The sequence below is a fragment of the Eurosta solidaginis genome, chromosome 3 (genome assembly GCF_040869045.1).
Source record: "Eurosta solidaginis isolate ZX-2024a chromosome 3, ASM4086904v1, whole genome shotgun sequence".
In the NCBI taxonomy this organism is placed as follows: domain Eukaryota; kingdom Metazoa; phylum Arthropoda; class Insecta; order Diptera; family Tephritidae; genus Eurosta; species Eurosta solidaginis.
The window spans coordinates 258945192-258971499 of NC_090321.1; the positions used below are offsets into that span (position 1 = coordinate 258945192).

General features: G+C 33.0%; 1 protein-coding gene across 1 annotated transcript in view; it reads left to right on the top strand.

Moving 5' to 3' along the window:
* The first annotated feature begins 1500 nt into the window (after positions 1-1500).
* Positions 1501-26308, top strand: part of LOC137247107 (uncharacterized) — a 66130-nt gene continuing 41322 nt past the window's right edge. The window contains exon 1 of the mRNA XM_067778181.1: positions 1501-1596. Within this exon, the coding sequence (XP_067634282.1) occupies positions 1522-1596 (75 nt within the window). The 5' untranslated portion in view covers positions 1501-1521. The remainder of the gene's footprint in view (positions 1597-26308) is intronic.

The window sequence follows — 26308 nt, forward strand, 5'->3', positions numbered from 1 at the left end:
GTTCTTAATTCCCAACTCATACCTTACCCCCAATTTCCATTATCCCTTCCTGTTCGTCTACATTCATCACTCCCACTTCCACCCTTTCTTTCACTCTCCCTGTCCTATCCCAATCGTAATCATCATCATAAAATTGCGATTAGCCAGTTACACCAATTTGCCATGCTCTGCGAGAATAGACGCCAATTGGTAGGTTAGGTTGAATTCGCCGATCAACAAAGACCTCACATAGATTGAATCTTTCCATAGTGTTACCAGATTTTGTTTGAGGACCAAACGGAAGAACCCCAATCAGGTGCCAGGTCATATGTTATAGAATAACTCCGTCCTCTTGGCAAATACGAGCAGTTTTCTAGGACTCAACTTAATTGCTGCCTCGAGATATAGCAACTCTGCCGCCCCTAATATCTGGAGCCTTGACTTGGCGAGCGCAGGACATGAACACAGAACGTGCTTAACCGTTTCTTCCTGCAGCTCACACTTTCTACACTTGCTGTTACTGACGAGGCCTAACTTAAAAGCATGTGGCGCCAGAAGGCAGTGTCTAGTCAGTATGCCCATCGTGAGCCTTAAATCTTCTCTCTTCGGAGATACGAGCCACTTTGTCTTAGAAATTTTGCAGCCCCGCGCTTTTGTCCACGCCTTTCCTGCTTTATGAATCATATGCAACTCCTGTCTCCTTTTGATTTCTCCCAAACGGATTGGGATGTCTATCGTCGACTCAGCGAGTGTTGCACCCTCCTTTGCCAACTCATCGCACTTTTCGTTAATTTCTATCCCTGTATGACCAGGAACCCAGTAAAGATGTATGGTCCGGTCTGAGCGAAGTTTGCCAATGCTTCTTTGCATTCCAGAACACTTCTTGATGAAGTACTGTGTGGGATTATTGCCTTAATCGCAGCCTGACTGTAAATATGTATTTTGACGCGACTGCAGCTTAAGCATTTCTGCTGATTTCTTCACTGCTTTAATTTCCGCCCGAAAAACGCTGCAGTAATCTGGAAGTCTGTAGGATCTACTTATTACTGAGTCGACACAGTAAATAGCAGACCCAACCCCTTCCTTTAATTTGGAACCATCTGCATACACGTGATAGTATGTTCGGGCATTTCTGTACCCCGGCACCAACCCTCCTGTTCACTTGTGGCCACAATATCTCTTTCGAAGCCAATTGGTAGCTCAGAGAGAAAGGGAGTCTTCATTTATATTTTCCATCAAACTCAGCGGAAATGTACTTTTTGAGTAGCAGTAGTTAAAAACCTTCATAGGTCGTTTGCTCCTCGAGATTGGATAGGCAACTTTGTAAGCTAGTTGTTTTATTCTTCAACCTACGTTTCGAATGCATTCCAAGCAAAAATAGATAGCCAAAGCTATTGCAACATTAATTGTTACTAAGATTATATTCGACCATTTTGTGGTTGAGTGACTGTGAAAATGCTATACAAAGTACAATTTAGTAAAGGCAGTGGCGTCGTTCAATCAATTAGAAATTCTCGAGTTAAGAGCAAAAAATCTCATTAGATGCACGATAGATGTAAAATTCAATGGCAGTTCGATAATTACAAAATAAACACATACAAACAAACCAACAAAAAGGTAATTAGTCAATTGCATAGTTGTATGAATAGAAGTAGATAATATCTATACTTCGTATTTTGTATCGGCCTTAGCAAAATCACGTATCAAACAAAACCAATATTCTAACGAAACTCAATTGCACATATCGATGTACTTTATAATTGATTTTTGTTCAATTTGTTTTTAGACGTTTTTTGAAAATGAATTGGTTTATTAAGTTTGTCACGAATCTCAAAATCCTTCAAGGACAAGTGATAGACCCACCAATAAGTATACCGAATTTATCATGATGACGATCTGAGTTGATTTAGACCTTGTCCGTCTGTCTGTTTGAACACAAGCTAGGCCCATCATTTTTGAAATGTTTTGATAAAATTTGGTGGGAGGGTGTTTTTACGTATCCGATTAGAAATTGTTCAGAACCAGCCGGAACGGACCACTATAGCATACATTTCCCATACAAACAAGTTTTTAGAAAATAGTTTTTTGTCATAGGGATCTCAAATTATGAAATATAAGTTTCACATTTTACCAGATGCTTTCATATGTGGCACATATTATTGTCTGAAAAAATCGTAGAGATCGTACCTGTATATGTGACCTGGTATTATGAAACGACCCTGTTTTGCGAAAACAAGTTTAAAGTTTTTGTTTAGCTTGAGTCTGTGTAGCGGCTGGCCGTTGTGAACGAATTTTGTAATTAAAACTTAACTAACTTCCCGATAAGCTACAAGCTTGATGACAATGCAATAATAAGAAAAAAAAACTCCGATAGGTGGCGCGTGGATCAAAATATGTCAAAAAAGTCATATTTGTTGTTCGATTTGGTTTTAAATGCGATTGGAAAGAGCGTTAAATTTGCTATAAGAATCACTCAAAAAGTGAATAACGGCATTTTCGCACAATAGGGTCGTTTCATGATTCCAGGTCACACATAGTTCATAACCCATACAACCGAATCTTCAGATAAGAAGCTTATCGTAATTTCTTTCCAAATGAATACGTTTATGGCATAATTGTTGTTTTAAAAAATCGTAGAGATTGGTTGTATATATGGAATATATCCCTTACAAAGAAAAAATTTTTCACCATTTCTGGCCCATTTCAAGAGCTAAAAGCTTCAAATTCCACCAAATGATTAAGTATAAGACATTTGTTATTGTCTGAAAAATTGAATAGATCGGTCGTATATATAGCATATATCCATTACAAGCGATTGTGCAGATAAGAAACTTTTCGTAATTTCTGCCCCATTTTAACCGCTGAAAGCTTAAAACTCCTCCAACTCCTGCTAACGTTTGCGGCATATATTCCTGTTTAAAAAAGTAGAATAGATCGGTCATATACGTATATGGTATATATCCATTGCAACCGATTTTTCAGATAAGAAGCTTTTCGCCAGCTAAAAGCTTCAAATTTCACAAAACTACTATATTAATAGAGTTTAGTATACAGCCGATTACTCGTATATTACGAATGGGACAAGATTATTGCTTAGCTCCATTCATGAAGGTATGAAGTCTTCAATACAGCCATTTTTGGCAGTGTTTGGCAAGCACTCCGAGTGTATTTCTGCCATGAAAAGCTCTCAGTGAAAACTTATCTGCCTTGCAGATGTCGTTCGGAGTCGGCATAATAAAAGTAGGTCCCGTCCCGCCAATTTGTAGGAAAAATTAAAAGGGAGCACGCCGCTAATTGGTAGAGAAGCTCGGCCTAAAATACCTTCGAAGGTTATCGCGCCTTACATTTATTTATTTTTATTTCTCCGATTTGTTTGATTTTTTTGTTTCAGTTTAATTTCGATAAACAGCCGATGAGAACAATGCCGTTAAAAAGCGCCAGTAATTTTACGCTTTAATAGAAGTTTGTGCCTGAGCGGCTAAGTTCTGCAGCTGATATAATTTTTTCCGGCATCAAATTGAAGAAACAGCTCGATAGTGTGTCACCCTATCTGAAACTTCATTTTGTTTCGAACGGCTCGGATACGTCCTTCCCACCTCCGACTGAGCTGATGGGGTTGCTCAACGCCATTTTGCACAGCCGTTTAAAATTGATAAAGGCAAACCAGCCGAGTTACGGGGGCCTTCAATCATTCGCACAATATACTTGACAGAACCTTGCGATAATAAGAGGGGTGATTTCGCGATAGTTGGTGAAAGTTGCATGATCCTATCGACTCCTCGCCAACTTGAAAAGCTCCCCAGGCAATCCAGTTATTGCTATTCTGACTTCGTCATAGTCGGATTAGGGAACATTAATGCCACCATCATCGATTGCGGGGTCGTGTTTGTCATCCCTGCGTGCCACAAAGTTGTCCCCATTTATGAAAGCAGAGAAGTATTCCCTCTGTATTCTAAATACTCTCCGGACATCGGTTACAAGGTCGCCCTTTTCGTACTTACAGGTGTTTGCCCGGGAATTAAAACCATCCGTCTGTCGCCGAACGGTTGGGTAAAATTTGCGAGCGTTTTTCCTGTCATATGCTGACGACATTGATATCATCGGCCTGAACACCCGCGCCGGAAGTTCTACTTATTTCAAACTGGGAAAAGAAGCAAAAAGGGTTTGATGATGAGTGAAAACAAAACGAAGTACCTGCTGTTTTCGAGCAAAGAGTCAGCGCATCTGCATCTTGGCAACCACGCCACTGTTGACACAGCCATAATTTCGAAATAGTAAAAGACTTCGTTAATTTGGAAACCAGCATTAACACAAACAAAAAGATCAGTTCTGAAAACGAGCAAAAAATCAGTCTCGCCAATAAATGCTACTTTGGACTAGGCAATTGAGTAAAGCAAAGTAAAGTCCTCTCTCAGCTAACGAAAATCATGCTCTATAAATCACTTACTGTTCCCGTCTTTTATGCGAATGAAAGATGATTCTGAGATCTTTAGTGTGATTTATTGTTATAGGGTTTTGTAAAATTATTATTTTGCAACCAAAATAGGTTTTGGGAGTGGAATGATTCTCGTTTGCTCTGTTAGAATTAACATAATGTAAGCTTAACAAAGAATTGTTATTCTTCAAACATTTGGGGTCATGTAGGGACAGATTCGAGAACCAACTTTAGATAATTTCTGTTTCGAGGGGGGAAAGTTTTGGGATCTGTGCGATCTTTTTGTTATAATGTTTGGAATTGTTTTGGGTACTAATTCGTAATCAATTTGAAAATGTAATGGGCACATTTCAGGATTATTTGCATGGAATCATCTCCGTGTTATTTCGGGACTATTTCGATGGCCTATTTCGCGATCATCATCAAAAATATATCGGACTGTTATTCTAATAAGATTGCTAACAGCATATTAACGTGTTGTTATCACAATGTTATCGATGTGTTATCGAAATTGTACGGATTTTTCGTCAAAAAATTATCGTTTTGTTACCGTAAAGTTATCGAAAAGTTACCGCCTTGCTATGGAAAAGTTTCGTTAAGTTATCGAATAATTATAGAAAGAATATGGAAAACTTATCTATAAGAAACTAACTTTTCGATAGTAGATTGTAATTTTTTCGATAAAGAAGCGATCTACGATTAAAAATAAATAACTTTTCATAAAAATGTATAATCCTTAAATGAAAATCACTAGGTTGTCTATAACATGGCCATTAACCGCCGATAACAACCCGATAACTCGCCGATAACGGGTTTTGTCTCTTCCTCCACTTTCCTTTCCTTCTTCCTCCTCTTCTCCATTCACATCAAAAAAGGCATGCCAGCACCTGTTCTATGTTATTCGTTTACAGCTTCTCCGTACGTTAACATATATGTACGCGTTAACAGATCGTGAATTATATTTTCTCGGTAATCAATTGTTCTCATTCACTGACTATTCCCTTTATTGTGCTTAAAAACGGTCGTTTTCTGTGAGAAATCGAAACCAGCAGTGCCCGTATTAAACAGTTATTTAAAGAGTGGTCATAACATAACTGTTTTAGTTAAAAATATCGGTTCTGGGCACTGTTATATTCCATCTCTGGTATATTCAATTGTTCTATGGCACATTCCAATAAACCAACTACGTTTCTTTTAGGACCACCCTAATAAAATTGCTACATTAGCTAAAATTTACAGACAATAGCATTATAAAAGCTACTTTTCCAGTTCTTAACGTGGGAGTTTTTAAATAATTTTCTGTGCGCACAAATTTTAATTCAACGCTTATGACATGAAACAAAGCTCGAAATGGCAATTTAGATGACTATACTCATATACCTACCAAAATACGTAGATATATGTGTATACATTAGGGCGGGTCGATTTAAAAATCGCTCATTGCTCTGCGAAAATCGTATTCTAGGGATCAAAATAAGAAACTTTGCCGAAGGAACCATACCTATAAAACGAATTCTGGTGTCCCCCAATTTGGGTCGAACTTTTGGGTAGGGGCAAATTTTGAAAAATCCCACTTTGACCCATTTAGAGTGCTCCAATCGAGTCCAAATGTATGACCGACCCCAACTAACTTTGGAGGCCCGACTCACCGATGCCAGTGGCACACCCCCTGGAACCCCCCTGGGGGTTCACCATACAAACATTTCAAAAAATCGCCGGTTTTGCACTTTACATGAAAAAATCAGCTAAATGGCTATGTTTTTTCTTTATTTTTATTTATTTATTTATAATAATATTTATTATTTATTTATAATAATATCTATTTTTTCTCTTAAGAAATTTATTTAGTCAGAACATATGTAAATAAAAAAATTAATATCGCGGGTTCGAATCGAGCTCAAGGCCTAACAATAATTTTTTATCATTATTATTGTTATGATAAATTTTTTCTTAATTGAAAAAATTTTTAAATTAGAATAGAAGAAAGAAAAAATTTAGACAACTGCCAAAGCTCGTTGTATAGATCCATTTCGGGAACTGCTAAATTCCTTCATCGGCAACGTTTAGGCGCCGCTGCTATAACCATTCAGCTATCACAGCGGTTTTTTTGTTTGTCTTCATTAATCCCACTTCTATTCTGGTTCGTGCCAATTGATATTCACAACACTGCGACATCTGTTGCAGAATGGCTGTGAAAATTGGACTTGTTTGTTGGCAATGCTGCCGTAGTGTCATATTTTATTGACACTTTTTTCCCCGTGCTCTGGGATGTATTAACAATTTTTGTTGTTATATCGGCCTACTGATTTTAAGATCGCGGGTTCGAATCGAGCTCAAGGCCTAACAATAATTTTTTATCATTATTATTGTTATGATAAATTTTTTCTTAATTGAAAAAATTTTTAAATTAGAATAGAAGAAAGAAAAAATTTAGACAACTGCCAAAGCTTGTTGTATAGATCCATTTCGGGAACTGCTAAATTCCTTCATCGGCAACGTTTAGGCGCCGCTGCTATAACCATTCAGCTATCACAGCGGTTTTTTTGTTTGTCTTCATTAATCCCACTTCTATTCTGGTTCGTGCCAATTGATATTCACAACACTGCGACATCTGTTGCAGAATGGCTGTGAAAATTGGACTTGTTTGTTGGCAATGCTGCCGTAGTGTCATATTTTATTGACACTTTTTTCCCCGTGCTCTGGGATGTATTAACAATTTTTGTTGTTATATCGGCCTACTGATTTTAAGATCGCGGGTTCGAATCGAGCTCAAGGCCTAACAATAATTTTTTATCATTATTATTGTTATGATAAATTTTTTCTTAATTGAAAAAATTTTTAAATTAGAATAGAAGAAAGAAAAAATTTAGACAACTGCCAAAGCTCGTTGTATAGATCCATTTCGGGAACTGCTAAATTCCTTCATCGGCAACGTTTAGGCGCCGCTGCTATAACCATTCAGCTATCACAGCGGTTTTTTGTTTGTCTTCATTAATCCCACTTCTATTCTGGTTCGTGCCAATTGATATTCACAACACTGCGACATCTGTTGCAGAATGGCTGTGAAAATTGGACTTGTTTGTTGGCAATGCTGCCATAGTGTCATATTTTATTGACACTTTTTTCCCCGTGCTCTGGGATGTATTAACAATTTTTGTTGTTATATCGGCCTACTGATTTTAAGATCGCGGGTTCGAATCGAGCTCAAGGCCTAACAATAATTTTTTATCATTATTATTGTTATGATAAATTTTTTCTTAATTGAAAAATTTTTAAATTAGAATAGAAGAAAGAAAAAATTTAGACAACTGCCAAAGCTCGTTGTATAGATCCATTTCGGGAACTGCTAAATTCCTTCATCGGCAACGTTTAGGCGCCGCTGCTATAACCATTCAGCTATCACAGCGGTTTTTTTGTTTGTCTTCATTAATCCCACTTCTATTCTGGTTCGTGCCAATTGATATTCACAACACTGCGACATCTGTTGCAGAATGGCTGTGAAAATTGGACTTGTTTGTTGGCAATGCTGCCATAGTGTCATATTTTATTGACACTTTTTTCCCCGTGCTCTGGGATGTATTAACAATTTTTGTTGTTATATCGGCCTACTGATTTTAAGATCGCGGGTTCGAATCGAGCTCAAGGCCTAACAATAATTTTTTATCATTATTATTGTTATGATAAATTTTTTCTTAATTGAAAAAATTTTTAAATTAGAATAGAAGAAAGAAAAAATTTAGACAACTGCCAAAGCTCGTTGTATAGATCCATTTCGGGAACTGCTAAATTCCTTCATCGGCAACGTTTAGGCGCCGCTGCTATAACCATTCAGCTATCACAGCGGTTTTTTGTTTGTCTTCATTAATCCCACTTCTATTCTGGTTCGTGCCAATTGATATTCACAACACTGCGACATCTGTTGCAGAATGGCTGTGAAAATTGGACTTGTTTGTTGGCAATGCTGCCATAGTGTCATATTTTATTGACACTTTTTTCCCCGTGCTCTGGGATGTATTAACAATTTTTGTTGTTATATCGGCCTACTGATTTTAAGATCGCGGGTTCGAATCGAGCTCAAGGCCTAACAATAATTTTTTATCATTATTATTGTTATGATAAATTTTTTCTTAATTGAAAAAATTTTTAAATTAGAATAGAAGAAAGAAAAAATTTAGACAACTGCCAAAGCTCGTTGTATAGATCCATTTCGGGAACTGCTAAATTCCTTCATCGGCAACGTTTAGGCGCCGCTGCTATAACCATTCAGCTATCACAGCGGTTTTTTTGTTTGTCTTCATTAATCCCACTTCTATTCTGGTTCGTGCCAATTGATATTCACAACACTGCGACATCTGTTGCAGAATGGCTGTGAAAATTGGACTTGTTTGTTGGCAATGCTGCCATAGTGTCATATTTTATTGACACTTTTTTCCCCGTGCTCTGGTATGTATTAACAATTTTTGTTGTTATATCGGCCTACTGATTTTAAGATCGCGGGTTCGAATCGAGCTCAAGGCCTAACAATAATTTTTTATCATTATTATTGTTATGATAAATTTTTTCTTAATTGAAAAAATTTTTAAATTAGAATAGAAGAAAGAAAAAATTTAGACAACTGCCAAAGCTCGTTGTATAGATCCATTTCGGGAACTGCTAAATTCCTTCATCGGCAACGTTTAGGCGCCGCTGCTATAACCATTCAGCTATCACAGCCCTAGTATACATATATAAATACAGTAAATATTTTTTAATATTCAGGTAAAAACGGGTATTTCTATTTCTCACTAAATTCAAGCTTTTAACTTTGCGGTAAGAATAAGTATTCAACGATTTGGCTTTTGTATATTTGTTTTTAAGTACAGCAGCGAACAAAATAATAGCAGTGGCAATTTTGCTCAAATTTCGGAAATTAAATTTCCTTTTTTATTTTCGACATTTTACAGAAAAACTTCCTTGAATTCTATAATTGGCTATAGAATATGGAAATTATACTAACCAATCTTAATAAAGTTTTCGAAAAAACCCGAAATGTTAGAACTTTTGATTTGGAGTCGGTGAGCGGACCTTCAGAAAGAGAATGTTGGTAGACGAAAAAGTGTTATATTTGTACAAAACAATTCTTAATTTATTGTAAAACAAATAAGGCACATTTCACGGAAATAAAACTTTTGAAAAACATGTAAACAAAACAAAAAACTACATGTTAATTTGTATATATGTACACTCTAAAACTTTTGTATGAAATTAAGATTAAAATGGTGGTAAATTCCTGTTGAAATAATTTCTTGGTATAGAAATACCCATTTTTTGTGTACGTATTCATGTTGAACATAAAAAATGGATGATATTACTATAAAACAAGTAAGGACGGGACTGTCTTCGGCTGTGCCGAAGACTTAATACCTTTCATGAATGGGACTGAACAATAATATTATCCCATTCGTAATCTCCAAATAATCGGCTGTATAAGACAAGAAATATATAGCGAACAGATGTACATACCTAAACGATTTTTAAGATAAATAAAAAACAAACAAGTAAAGGTGTCTAAGTTCGGGTGTAACCGAACATTATATACTGAGCGTGAGTTTCAATTGCACATTCCATTTCAGATAAATTACTTTTCTACATAACACGTGGCACCACCCGTAAAAAAATGTCTCCCCATTTCCTCTTACAATAAACTTGATAAGTGAAATATCATTGATTCAAAACTATTTTTTGCTAAGTTATAGCTTATTATTCTACTCTACGACCCTTTTAAACATTTTAAACTTGTTTTATATCTAAGCTGCCGGTGTCTTTAACCGATCCCGTCCATTTTTACTAGAAATATTTTCTGCTATATGGAAAATATGTGTACCCAATTTTGTTACGATATGTAAATTTTTCTTCGAGTTTGGCTCCCGAAACTTTGAAAATTGCTTAGACAAAAAAGGGGGTTCCAAACCCATTATTTCAAATTTAAGTGTTTTCCAATTTAGTGTTATAATTCAATTTAGAAAGTAAAATCATGAATACGAATCACGTATTTCAACAATATATGACGTAAACCAGATCCAGATATTTGCTTATCAATCTTAAGACTTTGAACTGCAGGAGAACTTTTCTCTGTCTAATATTTGTTTTTAATTTAATACGTGGGGCTGTTGATTGTCCCTACTTTTTAGAACGTATTTTCCTTGCTATTCCACATATGTGCCTAAGAAATAATGCGTATTTTTTTGCGGGATTGGCAAGAACTAATTATGATGCAAATGCTTCTCTTTCCAAAGCTCTTAAAGAGTTTAACTTGCTCTCAAATTCGTCAGTTTTAGATTTTTCCTACTCTGAAAATACTTTTAAATTGTTACTTAACCAAATGTTAAATTAGTGCGTAAGTCTTTATATATGTCATTAGTCTGTAAGAAATGTAACAATTTCAAGATGAGTAAATAAATAAATAAATAATAAACGTAAGTATTTGATGAAATTTGATGAAATTTGAAGCTTTTAGCCGTAAAAAAGGGACAAAAATTACAGTTTATATGGGGTATATAATATATATATCATAGATTTCTATGATTTTTTCACACAACAATATATGCTATATACGTATGCATTTGGTGGACTTTGAAGCTTCTAGCTATTAAAATGGGGCAGAAATTGTGAAGTTTCTTATCTGAACAATCGGTTGTATGAGATATATACTATATATACCACCGATCTCTATAATTTTTTCACACAACAATACATGCTAAATACGTAAGCATTTGGTGAAATTTGAAGCTTTTAGCTATTAAAACGGGGCTGAAATTGCGAAAAAAGGCGTAATATTTTTTGGGGCTGCTTACGGATGCTCGTCAATAAAGCAAGTGGCCCTGTATGAGGATATAACTATTTATTCCATTAAATAAAATTCTACTATTTTCTGTTGGAATAAAGAAATTTAGTATATATACTTAGCTACAAATAAACCAACCTTATGACCCACTATCCATAATGTTTTTACTTTTTAAATGTGAATATTTGGACGTTTTTGCAAGGGAGTGTCTGGTTCCAACCCCGGTCAAAATATATTTCTAATTATTTGTTAAACGTTATAACTGTAAGTATATTTTGGCCTATATAAATGACACTCGGGTCGGGTTCTAGACAATTCTTATATGCAGAGTTTACCTGAACACAACTGTTTCATAACTTTGATTGGATAACGGTAGTACGTAATATCATAAAGATATCGAGATATACTTCTTTATGTGAAAATTATCAGCGTCGGTAAAAGTTTTAGATTGACACCTTGTTTGCAGTAACAAAGGGAAAATGTATTTATTTATTCTTTCCACAATTATCTTTGATATTGATACCAAGATTGAAGGTATATTGATGCAATGCGATTATGCTCTTCCTAACAACCCATTGGACTGTTTTCCACTCTGTTCGCAACATGACCTCAAATTAAGTTGCCAAACTATATAGTAAACAATGTTCAATTGCCTTTCGGATCAAGTGTCAATCGAATCAATTGCGTTTCGAGTTATGAGCATTGTAAAGGTTTACAAGTAAGATATGTATCAGCTGTTTAAAGCTGTGCTCACCTGACCATAATGCTTGTTCTATCTCAGATTTTGTGGATCTATTAGGCAGAGTTGTACTCCTCTGGTGCAAAATAGTGTAGGAATTGTAGTGTATTAGGGTGTGTAGTAGCTGTACTGTTTTTCGCGAATAACTTTTGAACGGGTCGAAAACCTTGACTTTCATGTTTGAACCCTTAATGTTGATATAACTACGCATTTTTGGATACCCGACTTCTGTAAATTTTCGATATTTCTCATATAATGCACTATATATTTCATACTAACTGTGTCTGACAAAATTTACCATCACAGTCACCAATATCTGAAATTCCGCTCCTTGTTTCGCTAATTATTGCTACCCCATTTCTATACCCCGGTACTTCGTTCAGTGTCACACGCACGTTCCGCACTATTTTGACATTTCGGTCAGTGTCAAACCGCATAGTGTAGAAAGCGGATTAAGCAATCATATCTTACTTTACTTTTACAAGGGTTAAGTATGAGTTGAATGTCTCTTAATACATGAACAACAACTCTGATCTGTTTATTTTACTAGTTTCTTGATTATGTTGGTTCGCGTATATTGCTGCTCAAAGCTTAGTGCACTGCTTCCAACTCGGGTTTTGTGGCGGTATAAAATATAACATATCTATTAGCAATTTAGAAACAGATACAACTAATTAAGTGTACCGTTTGTATTTTGCTGTATTATTTATTAAAAACAAAAACAATCATACCAATCATATCAACCCACGTAGCCTTTCTCAATTCAATAGCATAATTCAACTATGCAAATATATAAACAAGCAACTACATAGAAATTTTCTTTGAAAAAGTATAGCAAAATATTTGCCCAAATTAACACGAATTTTATTTCTCTGGAATATGCATAAAAACCTTGAATTTGTTATTTTGATGGAGTAAAATTGTATTACTTAGGCTTATAGAGCTCATATAATAAGAAATTAATATGGAAATGTCATTTTAAAAAGCTTTATAAATCTTTTGTATCTTTTATCAATAATTGAAATTTTAATTGGGCACTTTCATACAAACATTTCCTGCAGTTATAATGGGCTTGGTCGATCATTTGCAGATGTCGCCTTCTTTCAATCGCGCCCAATCCTATTGGAAAGCCTCTTATATTCCTCCTGTTAGTGATATAGAAATGTATGTAAAACATTTAGAAAATGTGATTGCAATATCAAATTCTCTAGAGTCTTGTGATGAAATAATTTTCTTAGGGGACTATAATCTACCCAATATCTCCTGGGAGAATCATAATAAAACCTTAATACCGCATAATCTTAGCTCTAACTTCGAAATCTATGTCGTAAGCACTTTGCTCTATTTATTTATTTTCGCTATTAGCCCATTTTTCGCACATGGAGCATATATTACTTTGTGGTGATTTCAACACGGATATACTCAACAATGACTCACGATGTCTAAAATTAACGGATGACTTGAACTCTATAGGACTTTATGTCATTAATAAATATCCTACGCGATTTTCACCCAATTGCAAACCTAGTTTTTTAGATTTGATGTGCACATCCAACAGTTCTGAAGTGCTCCATTATGACCAATTCTCCCTTGCTGGAATATCTGACCACGACATGTTGTTTATTTCCTATAACATAGCCCTAAATTGCACAAATAGAACACACTTCTACTACAGGGATTTTAAAGCAGCCAATCTTTCTGAGATTGCATGTGAGGCTAGTGCTTTGCATTGGAACAGCGTCTCGATCCTTCCTGATATTAATCGAAACCTAACCTTTTTTGATTCGCAAGTACTTTACTTGTTTAAAAAATATATTCCACTAAAGGAAGTCAAAACTCAAAGCAGGAAACAGCCATGGTTCACGAGTCAAATGTTGTCGGCTATTAGAGCACGTAATAAGCTATATAATCGTTGGAAGCGAGACCCTACGGAAACAGCCTGGGAGTTTTATCGCCAAGCCAGAAATAGTGCTACATTGCTAATTAAGAATTCCAAAAGAGAATTTTACAAAACCAAGCTTGATACTTATTTGCCGGTTAAAAATCTGTGGCAAAATTTAAGATCCCTAGGTATTGGGGCAAAAAGTAATTCAGAATTCCATTTAAATACTGACGACAAAACAAAAAGTTATGGGAATTTTAAGATTGATGAAAGTTTACTTCATACACCAGAAGATAAATTTCAGTTCAATGCAGTAACAGAGTTTGATGTCATGAAAAGTATGATTGCAATTAAATCGAATGCAGTTGGTGAGGATGGTGTTAGCCTTAGGTTTTTGAAACTGAAAATGCAATACATAGTGTCAACTCTAACTCACATAATCAATTTTTCAATTACAACGTCAACCTTTCCCTATGCTTGGAAAATAGGAAAAGGCAAATTTTAAGCCGAATTTCAAAAGCAACGAATATTGATAATGATTTTTTGCCTGGGCCTTCGAACAGTGAGGAGACAATAAAAACATCAAACAAAAATGTAGGTTTACATGAATCCGAAATCGTAAAGTATTCCAAAAATACCACCAACTCTGTATCAAAGTACAGATTATTTAAACGACTTCGATATCGGTACCGTGAATAATGAGTTTTTGCGATCTGAAGAAGTCAACGAAATAATTCGTCCAGGTCATCAAAAGTGTCCTGTTATTTTTCCTCGTGATTGTCATGACAAGGTATTTCCTACCTCGTTGAACAGAATCTTGCCAAATGGAGAGAAAGTGGAGCGTGACTGGTTAGTCTGGAGTGCCAGTAGCGATGCTTTTTATTGCCTACCATGTCGTCTGATAAGCACCAATACTTTAAATCGACCTAAAATTTGTTGTCCTGGCGGATATTTGAAATTCCAGGCATGGAAGAAGCTATACGATAAACTGCCATCACACGAAAATGCTCAAGATCACATTAATTGTTATATTCAGTGGCAATCTTTACAAAATAAAATTAAAAAGGAGGCTACAATTGATATAGTTATCAATGAACAGCTAATCACTGAAACTCAAAAGTGGAAAGACGTTTTATATAGAATTTTGGACACTATTTTATTTTTGGGAGAAAGAGGCCTAGCTTTCAAAAGCGAAAGTGTATAACTTGGTGAAGGAAACAATGGACATTTTTTGGGCATCTAAGATCTCATAAGCCATTATGATCCGATACTTAGAGATCAAGTTAGGATTTCACAACAGCAGCACAAATGTTTACAAGTGCACTATCTTTCTTCAGACATTCAGAGCGAGTTTATAGAAATTTGTGCAAAACACGTTAGGGAAACTATATTAGATCAAGGCAAGAAAGCCAAGTATTTTGCTACTATCCTTGATGCTATGCCTGATGCTAGTCACGTTGACAACGTTCATTTTGCGCTAACTCCATTTCAATTCGAAAGCAACAAATTTTACAATTCAAGAACGGTTTTTGGCTTTCGTGAATTGTAACAAAAAAACTGGCCAGAAAATCACTGATCTAATTTGCCATACTCTAGGTAAACATGAAATCCCATTAAAACAGGCATGCTTAACCAACGAAACGATATCATTTCGTTACGATAATCAACGTTAATAAACGAAACGAAGTCATTTCGTTTCGTTTATTAACGTTAAGATCGTCAAATTAACGAAATTATTTCGTTTCGTTTTCTGCCATATCAAAACGAAATCAAATCGTTTATGTTGATTATTAATTTCAAACTATGCTGGCAAAGCTGATTGATGGCGGAGTCATTAAAGGTGAAAGCATTAGCCAAGCTGATTGCAACTTTTCTCATGAATTTTGACAGTACGAACATTTCTCAGAGTATTTTTGACATTACCACCAACGAATTACACAAACAAATTACACAGAGTTTGTGTGTGTATGTGCGCTCGTTGTTGCCACCTTGCGGCTTCACCATAGCTGCATCACGCTGGAACCAGCTTTGAAAAAATCCTAATTTTTTTTGTGATTTCTATAACTACAAACGATGCAATTGATTGTAGTGAAGTTCATTTTTTTGTAGTTCTTATAGTTACTCCGAAAATATAATACATTGTGCGGAAACCAAGCAATTTAAGCAGATTTGGTTTTTTTCTTTTTGAAATACGTTTTAAATCGTTTGTAGTTTTTCATACGAAAAATAAATTTTTTTTTGGTCCACAGGTTTCGGAGATATCGCTAACGCATCTCAAAAAAACCAAGAACGCAGCAATTTGGAAGCACTAAAAGTACTTTTCCTATAACTACAAACGATGAAATTGATTGTAGTGAAATTCATTTTTTTGTAGTTTTTATAGTTACTCCGAAAATATAATACATTGTGCGGAAACCAAGCAATTTAAGGAAATTTGGGTTTTTTCTTTTTGAAATACGTTTTAAATCGTTTGTAGTTTTTCATACGAAAAAAATTTTTTTTTTTGGTCGACAGGTTTCGGAGATATCGCTAACGCATCTCAAAAAAACCAAGAACGCAGCAATTTGGAAGCACTAAAAGTACTTTTCCTATAACTACAAACGATGAAATTGATTGTAGTGAAATTCATTTTTTGTAGTTTTTATAGTTACTCCGAAAATATAATACATTGTGCGGAAACCAAGCAATTTAAGGAAATTTGGGTTTTTTCTTTTTGAAATACGTTTTAAATCGTTTGTAGTTTTTCATACGAAAAAAATTTTTTTTTTTGGTCGACAGGTTTCGGAGATATCGCTAACGCATCTCAAAAAAACCAAGAACGCAGCAATTTGGAAGCACTAAAAGTACTTTTCCTATAACTACAAACGATGAAATTGATTGTAGTGAAATTCATTTTTTTGTAGTTTTTATAGTTACTCCGAAAATATAATACATTGTGCGAAAACCAAGCAATTTAAGTAAATTTGATTTTTTTGTTTTTGAAATACGTTTTAAATCATTTGTAGTTTTTCATACGAAAAAAAATTTTTTTTTTGGTCCACAGGTTTCGGAGATATCGCTAACGCATCTCAAAAAAACCAAGAACGCAGCAATTTGGAAGCACTAAAAGTACTTTTCCTATAACTACAAACGATGAAATTGATTGTAGTGAAATTCATTTTTTTGTAGTTTTTATAGTTACTCCGAAAATATAATACATTGTGCGGAAACCAAGCAATTTAAGTAAATTTGGTTTTTTTGTTTTTGAAATACGATTTAAATCGTTTGTAGTTTTTCATAGGAAAAAAAATTTTTTTTTTGGTCCACAGGTTTCGGAGATATCGCTAACGCATCTCAAAAAAACCAAGAACGCAGCAATTTGGAAGCACTTAAAGTACTTTTCCTATAACTACAAACGATGGAATTGATTGTAGTGAAATTCATTTTTTGTAGTTTTTATAGTTACTCCGAAAATATAATACATTGTGCGGAAACCAAGCAATTTAAGGAAATTTGGGTTTTTTCTTTTTGAAATACGTTTTAAATCGTTTGTAGTTTTTCATACGAAAAAAAATTTTTTTTTGGTCCACAGGTTTCGGAGATATCGCTAACGCATCTCAAAAAAACCAAGAACGCAGCAATTTGGAAGCACTAAAAGTACTTTTCCTATAACTACAAACGATGGAATTGATTGTAGTGAAATTCATTTTTTTGTAGTTTTTATAGTTACTCCGAAAATATAATACATTGTGCGGAAACCAAGCAATTTAAGGAAATTTGGGTTTTTTCTTTTTGAAATACGTTTTAAATCGTTTGTAGTTTTTCATACGAAAAAAAATTTTTTTTTTCGTCGACAGGTTTCGGAGATATCGCTAACGCATCTCAAAAAAACCAAGAACGCAGCAATTTGGAAGCACTAAAAGTACTTTTCCTATAACTACAAACGATGAAATTGATTGTAGTGAAATTCATTTTTTTGTAGTTCTTATATTTACTCCGAAAATATAATACATTGTGCAGAAACCAAGCAATTTAAGCAAATTTGGGTTTTTTCTTTCTGAAATACGTTTTAAATCGTTTGTAGTTTTTCATACGAAAAATAAATTTTTTTTTGGTCCACAGGTTTCGGAGATATCGCTAACGCATCTCAAAAAAACCAAGAACGCAGCAATTTGGAAGCACTAAAAGTACTTTTCCTATAACTACAAACGATGAAATTGATTGTAGTGAAATTCATTTTTTTGTAGTTTTTATAGTTACTCCGAAAATATAATACATTGTGCGGAAACCAAGCAATTTAAGGAAATTTGGGTTTTTTCTTTTTGAAATACGTTTTAAATCGTTTGTAGTTTTTCATACGAAAAAAATTTTTTTTTTTGGTCGACAGGTTTCGGAGATATCGCTAACGCATCTCAAAAAAACCAAGAACGCAGCAATTTGGAAGCACTAAAAGTACTTTTCCTATAACTACAAACGATGAAATTGATTGTAGTGAAATTAATTTTTTTGTAGTTTTTATAGTTACTACGAAAATATAATACATTGTGCGGAAACCAAGCAATTTAAGGAAATTTGGGTTTTTTCTTTTTGAAATACGTTTTAAATCGTTTGTAGTTTTTCATACGAAAAAAATTTTTTTTTTTGGTCGACAGGTTTCGGAGATATCGCTAACGCATCTCAAAAAAACCAAGAACGCAGCAATTTGGAAGCACTAAAAGTACTTTTCCTATAACTACAAACGATGAAATTGATTGTAGTGAAATTCATTTTTTTGTAGTTTTTATAGTTACTCCGAAAATATAATACATTGTGCGGAAACCAAGCAATTTAAGTAAATTTGATTTTTTTGTTTTTGAAATACGTTTTAAATCATTTGTAGTTTTTCATACGAAAAAAAAATTTTTTTTTTGGTCCACAGGTTTCGGAGATATTGCTAACGCATCTCAAAAAAACCAAGAACGCAGCAATTTGGAAGCACTAAAAGTACTTTTCCTATAACTACAAACGATGAAATTGATTGTAGTGAAATTAATTTTTTTGTAGTTTTTATAGTTACTCCGAAAATATAATACATTGTGCGGAAACCAAGCAATTTAAGGAAATTTGGGTTTTTTCTTTTTGAAATACGTTTTAAATCGTTTGTAGTTTTTCATAGGAAAAAAAATTTTTTTTTTGGTCCACAGGTTTCGGAGATATCGCTAACGCATCTCAAAAAAACCAAGAACGCAGCAATTTGGAAGCACTAAAAGTACTTTTCCTATAACTACAAACGATGAAATTGATTGTAGTAAAATTCATTTTTTTGTAGTTCTTATAGTTACTCCGAAAATATAATACATTGTGCGGAAACCAAGCAATTTAAGTAAATTTGGGTTTTTTCTTTTTGAAATACGTTTTAAATCGTTTGTAGTTTTTCATACGAAAAAAAATTTTTTTTTTGGTCCACAGGTTTCGGAGATATCGCTAACGCATCTCAAAAAAACCAAGAACGCAGCAATTTGGAAGCACTAAAAGTACTTTTCCTATAACTACAAACGATGGAATTGATTGTAGTGAAATTCATTTTTTTGTAGTTTTTATAGTTACTCCGAAAATATAATACATTGTGCGGAAACCAAGCAATTTAAGGAAATTTGGGTTTTTTCTTTTTGAAATACGTTTTAAATCGTTTGTAGTTTTTCATACGAAAAAAAATTTTTTTTTTGGTCGACAGGTCTCGGAGATATCGCTAACGCATCTCAAAAAAACCAAGAACGCAGCAATTTGGAAGCACTAAAAGTACTTTTCCTATAACTACAAACGATGAAATTGATTGTAGTGAAATTCATTTTTTTGTAGTTCTTATATTTACTCCGAAAATATAATACATTGTGCAGAAACCAAGCAATTTAAGCAAATTTGGGTTTTTTCTTTCTGAAATACGTTTTAAATCGTTTGTAGTTTTTCATACGAAAAATAAATTTTTTTTTGGTCCACAGGTTTCGGAGATATCGCTAACGCATCTCAAAAAAACCAAGAACGCAGCAATTTGGAAGCACTAAAAGTACTTTTCCTATAACTACAAACGATGAAATTGATTGTAGTAAAATTCATTTTTTTGTAGTTCTTATAGTTACTCCGAAAATATAATACATTGTGCGGAAACCAAGCAATTTAAGTAAATTTGGGTTTATTCTTTTTGAAATACGTTTTAAATCGTTTGTAGTTTTTCATACGAAAAAAAATTTTTTTTTTGGTCGACAGGTTTCGGAGATATCGCTAACGCATCTCAAAAAAACCAAGAACGCAGCAATTTGGAAGCACTAAAAGTACTTTTCCTATAACTACAAACGATGAAATTGATTTTAGTAAAATTCATTTTTTTGTAGTTCTTATAGTTACTCCGAAAATATAATACATTGTGCGGAAACCAAGCAATTTAAGGAAATTTGGGTTTTTTCTTTTTGAAATACGTTTTAAATCGTTTGTAGTTTTTCATACGAAAAATAATTTTTTTTTTGGTCCACAGGTTTCGGAGATATCGCTAACGCATCTCAAAAAAACCAAGAACGCAGCAATTTGGAAGCACTAAAAGTACTTTTCCTATAACTACAAACGATGAAATTGATTGTAGTGAAATTCATTTTTTTGTAGTTTTTATAGTTACTCCGAAAATATAATACATTGTGCGGAAACCAAGCAATTTAAGTAAATTTGATTTTTTTGTTTTTGAAATACGTTTTAAATCATTTGTAGTTTTTCATACGAAAAAAAATTTTTTTTTTGGTCCACAGGTTTCGGAGATATCGCTAACGCATCTCAAAAAAACCAAGAACGCAGCAATTTGGAAGCACTAAAAGTACTTTTCCTATAACTACAAACGATGAAATTGATTGTAGTGAAATTCATTTTTTTGTAGTTTTTATAGTTACTCCGAAAATACAATACATTGTGCGGAAACCAAGCAATTTAAGTAAATTTGGTTTTTTTGTTTTTGAAATACGATTTAAATCGTTTGTAGTTTTTCATAGGAAAAAAAATTTTTTTTTTGGTCCACAGGTTTCGGAGATATCGCTAACGCATCTCAAAAAAACCAAGAACGCAGCAATTTGGAAGCACTAAAAGTACTTTTCCTATAACTACAAACGATGAAATTGATTGTAGTAAAATTCATTTTTTTGTAGTTCTTATAGTTACTCCGAAAATATAATACATTGTGCGGAAACCAAGCAATTTAAGTAAATTTGGGTTTTTTCTTTTTGAAATACGTTTTAAATCGTTTGTAGTTTTTCATACGAAAAAAAATTTTTTTTTTGGTCCACAGGTTTCGGAGATATCGCTAACGCATCTCAAAAAAACCAAGAACGCAGCAATTTGGAAGCACTAAAAGTACTTTTCCTATAACTACAAACGATGGAATTGATTGTAGTGAAATTCATTTTTTTGTAGTTTTTATAGTTACTCCGAAAATATAATACATTGTGCGGAAACCAAGCAATTTAAGGAAATTTGGGTTTTTTCTTTTTGAAATACGTTTTAAATCGTTTGTAGTTTTTCATACGAAAAAAAATTTTTTTTTTCGTCGACAGGTTTCGGAGATATCGCTAACGCATCTCAAAAAAACCAAGAACGCAGCAATTTGGAAGCACTAAAAGTACTTTTCCTATAACTACAAACGATGAAATTGATTGTAGTGAAATTCATTTTTTTGTAGTTCTTATATTTACTCCGAAAATATAATACATTGTGCAGAAACCAAGCAATTTAAGCAAATTTGGGTTTTTTCTTTCTGAAATACGTTTTAAATCGTTTGTAGTTTTTCATACGAAAAATAAATTTTTTTTTGGTCGACAGGTTTCGGAGAAACCAAGAACGCAGCAATTTGGAAGCACTAAAAGTACTTTTCCTATAACTACAAACGATGAAATTGATTGTAGTGAAATTCATTTTTTTGTAGTTTTTATAGTTACTCCGAAAATATAATACATTGTGCGGAAACCAAGCAATTTAAGGAAATTTGGGTTTTTTCTTTTTGAAATACGTTTTAAATCGTTTGTAGTTTTTCATACGAAAAAAATTTTTTTTTTTGGTCGACAGGTTTCGGAGATATCGCTAACGCATCTCAAAAAAACCAAGAACGCAGCAATTTGGAAGCACTAAAAGTACTTTTCCTATAACTACAAACGATGAAATTGATTGTAGTGAAATTCATTTTTTTGTAGTTTTTATAGTTACTCCGAAAATATAATACATTGTGCGGAAACCAAGCAATTTAAGTAAATTTGATTTTTTTGTTTTTGAAATACGTTTTAAATCATTTGTAGTTTTTCATACGAAAAAAAATTTTTTTTTTGGTCCACAGGTTTCGGAGATATCGCTAACGCATCTCAAAAAAACCAAGAACGCAGCAATTTGGAAGCACTAAAAGTACTTTTCCTATAACTACAAACGATGAAATTGATTGTAGTGAAATTAATTTTTTTGTAGTTTTTATAGTTACTCCGAAAATATAATACATTGTGCGGAAACCAAGCAATTTAAGGAAATTTGGGTTTTTTCTTTTTGAAATACGTTTTAAATCGTTTGTAGTTTTTCATAGGAAAAAAAAATTTTTTTTTGGTCCACAGGTTTCGGAGATATCGCTAACGCATCTCAAAAAAACCAAGAACGCAGCAATTTGGAAGCACTAAAAGTACTTTTCCTATAACTACAAACGATGAAATTGATTGTAGTAAAATTCATTTTTTTGTAGTTCTTATAGTTACTCCGAAAATATAATACATTGTGCGGAAACCAAGCAATTTAAGTAAATTTGGGTTTTTTCTTTTTGAAATACGTTTTAAATCGTTTGTAGTTTTTCATACGAAAAAAAATTTTTTTTTTGGTCCACAGGTTTCGGAGATATCGCTAACGCATCTCAAAAAAACCAAGAACGCAGCAATTTGGAAGCACTAAAAGTACTTTTCCTATAACTACAAACGATGGAATTGATTGTAGTGAAATTCATTTTTTTGTAGTTTTTATAGTTACTCCGAAAATATAATACATTGTGCGGAAACCAAGCAATTTAAGGAAATTTGGGTTTTTTCTTTTTGAAATACGTTTTAAATCGTTTGTAGTTTTTCATACGAAAAAAAATTTTTTTTTTGGTCGACAGGTTTCGGAGATATCGCTAACGCATCTCAAAAAAACCAAGAACGCAGCAATTTGGAAGCACTAAAAGTACTTTTCCTATAACTACAAACGATGAAATTGATTGTAGTGAAATTCATTTTTTTGTAGTTCTTATATTTACTCCGAAAATATAATACATTGTGCAGAAACCAAGCAATTTAAGCAAATTTAGGTTTTTTCTTTCTGAAATACGTTTTAAATCGTTTGTAGTTTTTCATACGAAAAATAAATTTTTTTTTGGTCCACAGGTTTCGGAGATATCGCTAACGCATCTCAAAAAAACCAAGAACGCAGCAATTTGGAAGCACTAAAAGTACTTTTCCTATAACTACAAACGATGAAATTGATTGTAGTAAAATTCATTTTTTTGTAGTTCTTATAGTTACTCCGAAAATATAATACATTGTGCGGAAACCAAGCAATTTAAGTAAATTTGGGTTTATTCTTTTTGAAATACGTTTTAAATCGTTTGTAGTTTTTCATACGAAAAAAAATTTTTTTTTTGGTCGACAGGTTTCGGAGATATCGCTAACGCATCTCAAAAAAACCAAGAACGCAGCAATTTGGAAGCACTAAAAGTACTTTTCCTATAACTACAAACGATGAAATTGATTGTAGTGAAATTCATTTTTTTGTAGTTTTTATAGTTACTCCGAAAATATAATACATTGTGCGGAAACCAAGCAATTTAAGTAAATTTGATTTTTTTGTTTTTGAAATACGTTTTAAATCATTTGTAGTTTTTCATACGAAAAAAAATTTTTTTTTTGGTCCACAGGTTTCGGAGATATCGCTAACGCATCTCAAAAAAACCAAGAACGCAGCAATTTGGAAGCACTAAAAGTACTTTTCCTATAACTACAAACGATGAAATTGATTGTAGTGAAATTCATTTTTTTGTAGTTTTTATAGTTACTCCGAAAATATAATACATTGTGCGGAAACCAAGCAATTTAAGTAAATTTGATTTTTTTGTTTTTGAAATACGTTTTAAATCATTTGTAGTTTTTCATACGAAAAAAAATTTTTTTTTTGGTCCACAGGTTTCGGAGATATCGCTAACGCATCTCAAAAAAACCAAGAACGCAGCAATTTGGAAGCACTAAAAGTACTTTTCCTATAACTACAAACGATGAAATTGATTGTAGTGAAATTCATTTTTTTGTAGTTTTTATAGTTACTCCGAAAATATAATACATTGTGCGGAAACCAAGCAATTTAAGTAAATTTGGTTTTTTTGTTTTTGAAATACGATTTAAATCGTTTGTAGTTTTTCATAGGAAAAAAAATTTTTTTTTTGGTCGACAGGTTTCGGAGATATCGCTAACGCATCTCAAAAAAACCAAGAACGCAGCAATTTGGAAGCACTAAAAGTACTTTTCCTATAACTACAAACGATGAAATTGATTGTAGTAAAATTAATTTTTTTGTAGTTCTTATAGTTACTCCGAAAATATAATACATTGTGCGGAAACCAAGCAATTTAAGTAAATTTGGGTTTTTTCTTTTTGAAATACGTTTTAAATCGTTTGTAGTTTTTCATACGAAAAAAAATTTTTTTTTTGGTCGACAGGTTTCGGAGATATCGCTAACGCATCTCAAAAAAACCAAGAACGCAGCAATTTGGAAGCACTAAAAGTACTTTTCCTATAACTACAAACGATGAAATTGATTGTAGTGAAATTCATTTTTTTGTAGTTTTTATAGTTACTCCGAAAATATAATACATTGTGCGGAAACCAAGCAATTTAAGTAAATTTGATTTTTTTGTTTTTGAAATACGTTTTAAATCATTTGTAGTTTTTCATACGAAAAAAAATTTTTTTTTTGGTCCACAGGTTTCGGAGATATCGCTAACGCATCTCAAAAAAACCAAGAACGCAGCAATTTGGAAGCACTAAAAGTACTTTTCCTATAACTACAAACGATGAAATTGATTGTAGTGAAATTCATTTTTTTGTAGTTTTTATAGTTACTCCGAAAATATAATACATTGTGCGGAAACCAAGCAATTTAAGTAAATTTGATTTTTTTGTTTTTGAAATACGTTTTAAATCATTTGTAGTTTTTCATACGAAAAAAAATTTTTTTTTTGGTCCACAGGTTTCGGAGATATCGCTAACGCATCTCAAAAAAACCAAGAACGCAGCAATTTGGAAGCACTAAAAGTACTTTTCCTATAACTACAAACGATGAAATTGATTGTAGTAAAATTAATTTTTTTGTAGTTCTTATAGTTACTCCGAAAATATAATACATTGTGCGGAAACCAAGCAATTTAAGTAAATTTGGGTTTTTTCTTTTTGAAATACGTTTTAAATCGTTTGTAGTTTTTCATACGAAAAAAAATTTTTTTTTTGGTCGACAGGTTTCGGAGATATCGCTAACGCATCTCAAAAAAACCAAGAACGCAGCAATTTGGAAGCACTAAAAGTACTTTTCCTATAACTACAAACGATGAAATTGATTGTAGTGAAATTCATTTTTTTGTAGTTTTTATAGTTACTCCGAAAATATAATACATTGTGCGGAAACCAAGCAATTTAAGGAAATTTGGGTTTTTTCTTTTTGAAATACGTTTTAAATCGTTTGTAGTTTTTCATACGAAAAATAAATTTTTTTTTGGTCCACAGGTTTCGGAGATATCGCTAACGCATCTCAAAAAAACCAAGAACGCAGCAATTTGGAAGCACTAAAAGTACTTTTCCTATAACTACAAACGATGAAATTGATTGTAGTGAAATTCATTTTTTTGTAGTTTTTATAGTTACTCCGAAAATATAATACATTGTGCGGAAACCAAGCAATTTAAGTAAATTTGATTTTTTTGTTTTTGAAATACGTTTTAAATCATTTGTAGTTTTTCATACGAAAAAAAATTTTTTTTTTGGTCCACAGGTTTCGGAGATATCGCTAACGCATCTCAAAAAAACCAAGAACGCAGCAATTTGGAAGCACTAAAAGTACTTTTCCTATAACTACAAACGATGAAATTGATTGTAGTGAAATTCATTTTTTTGTAGTTTTTATAGTTACTCCGAAAATATAATACATTGTGCGGAAACCAAGCAATTTAAGTAAATTTGGTTTTTTTGTTTTTGAAATACGATTTAAATCGTTTGTAGTTTTTCATAGGAAAAAAAATTTTTTTTTTGGTCCACAGGTTTCGGAGATATCGCTAACGCATCTCAAAAAAACCAAGAACGCAGCAATTTGGAAGCACTAAAAGTACTTTTCCTATAACTACAAACGATGGAATTGATTGTAGTGAAATTCATTTTTTTGTAGTTTTTATAGTTACTCCGAAAATATAATACA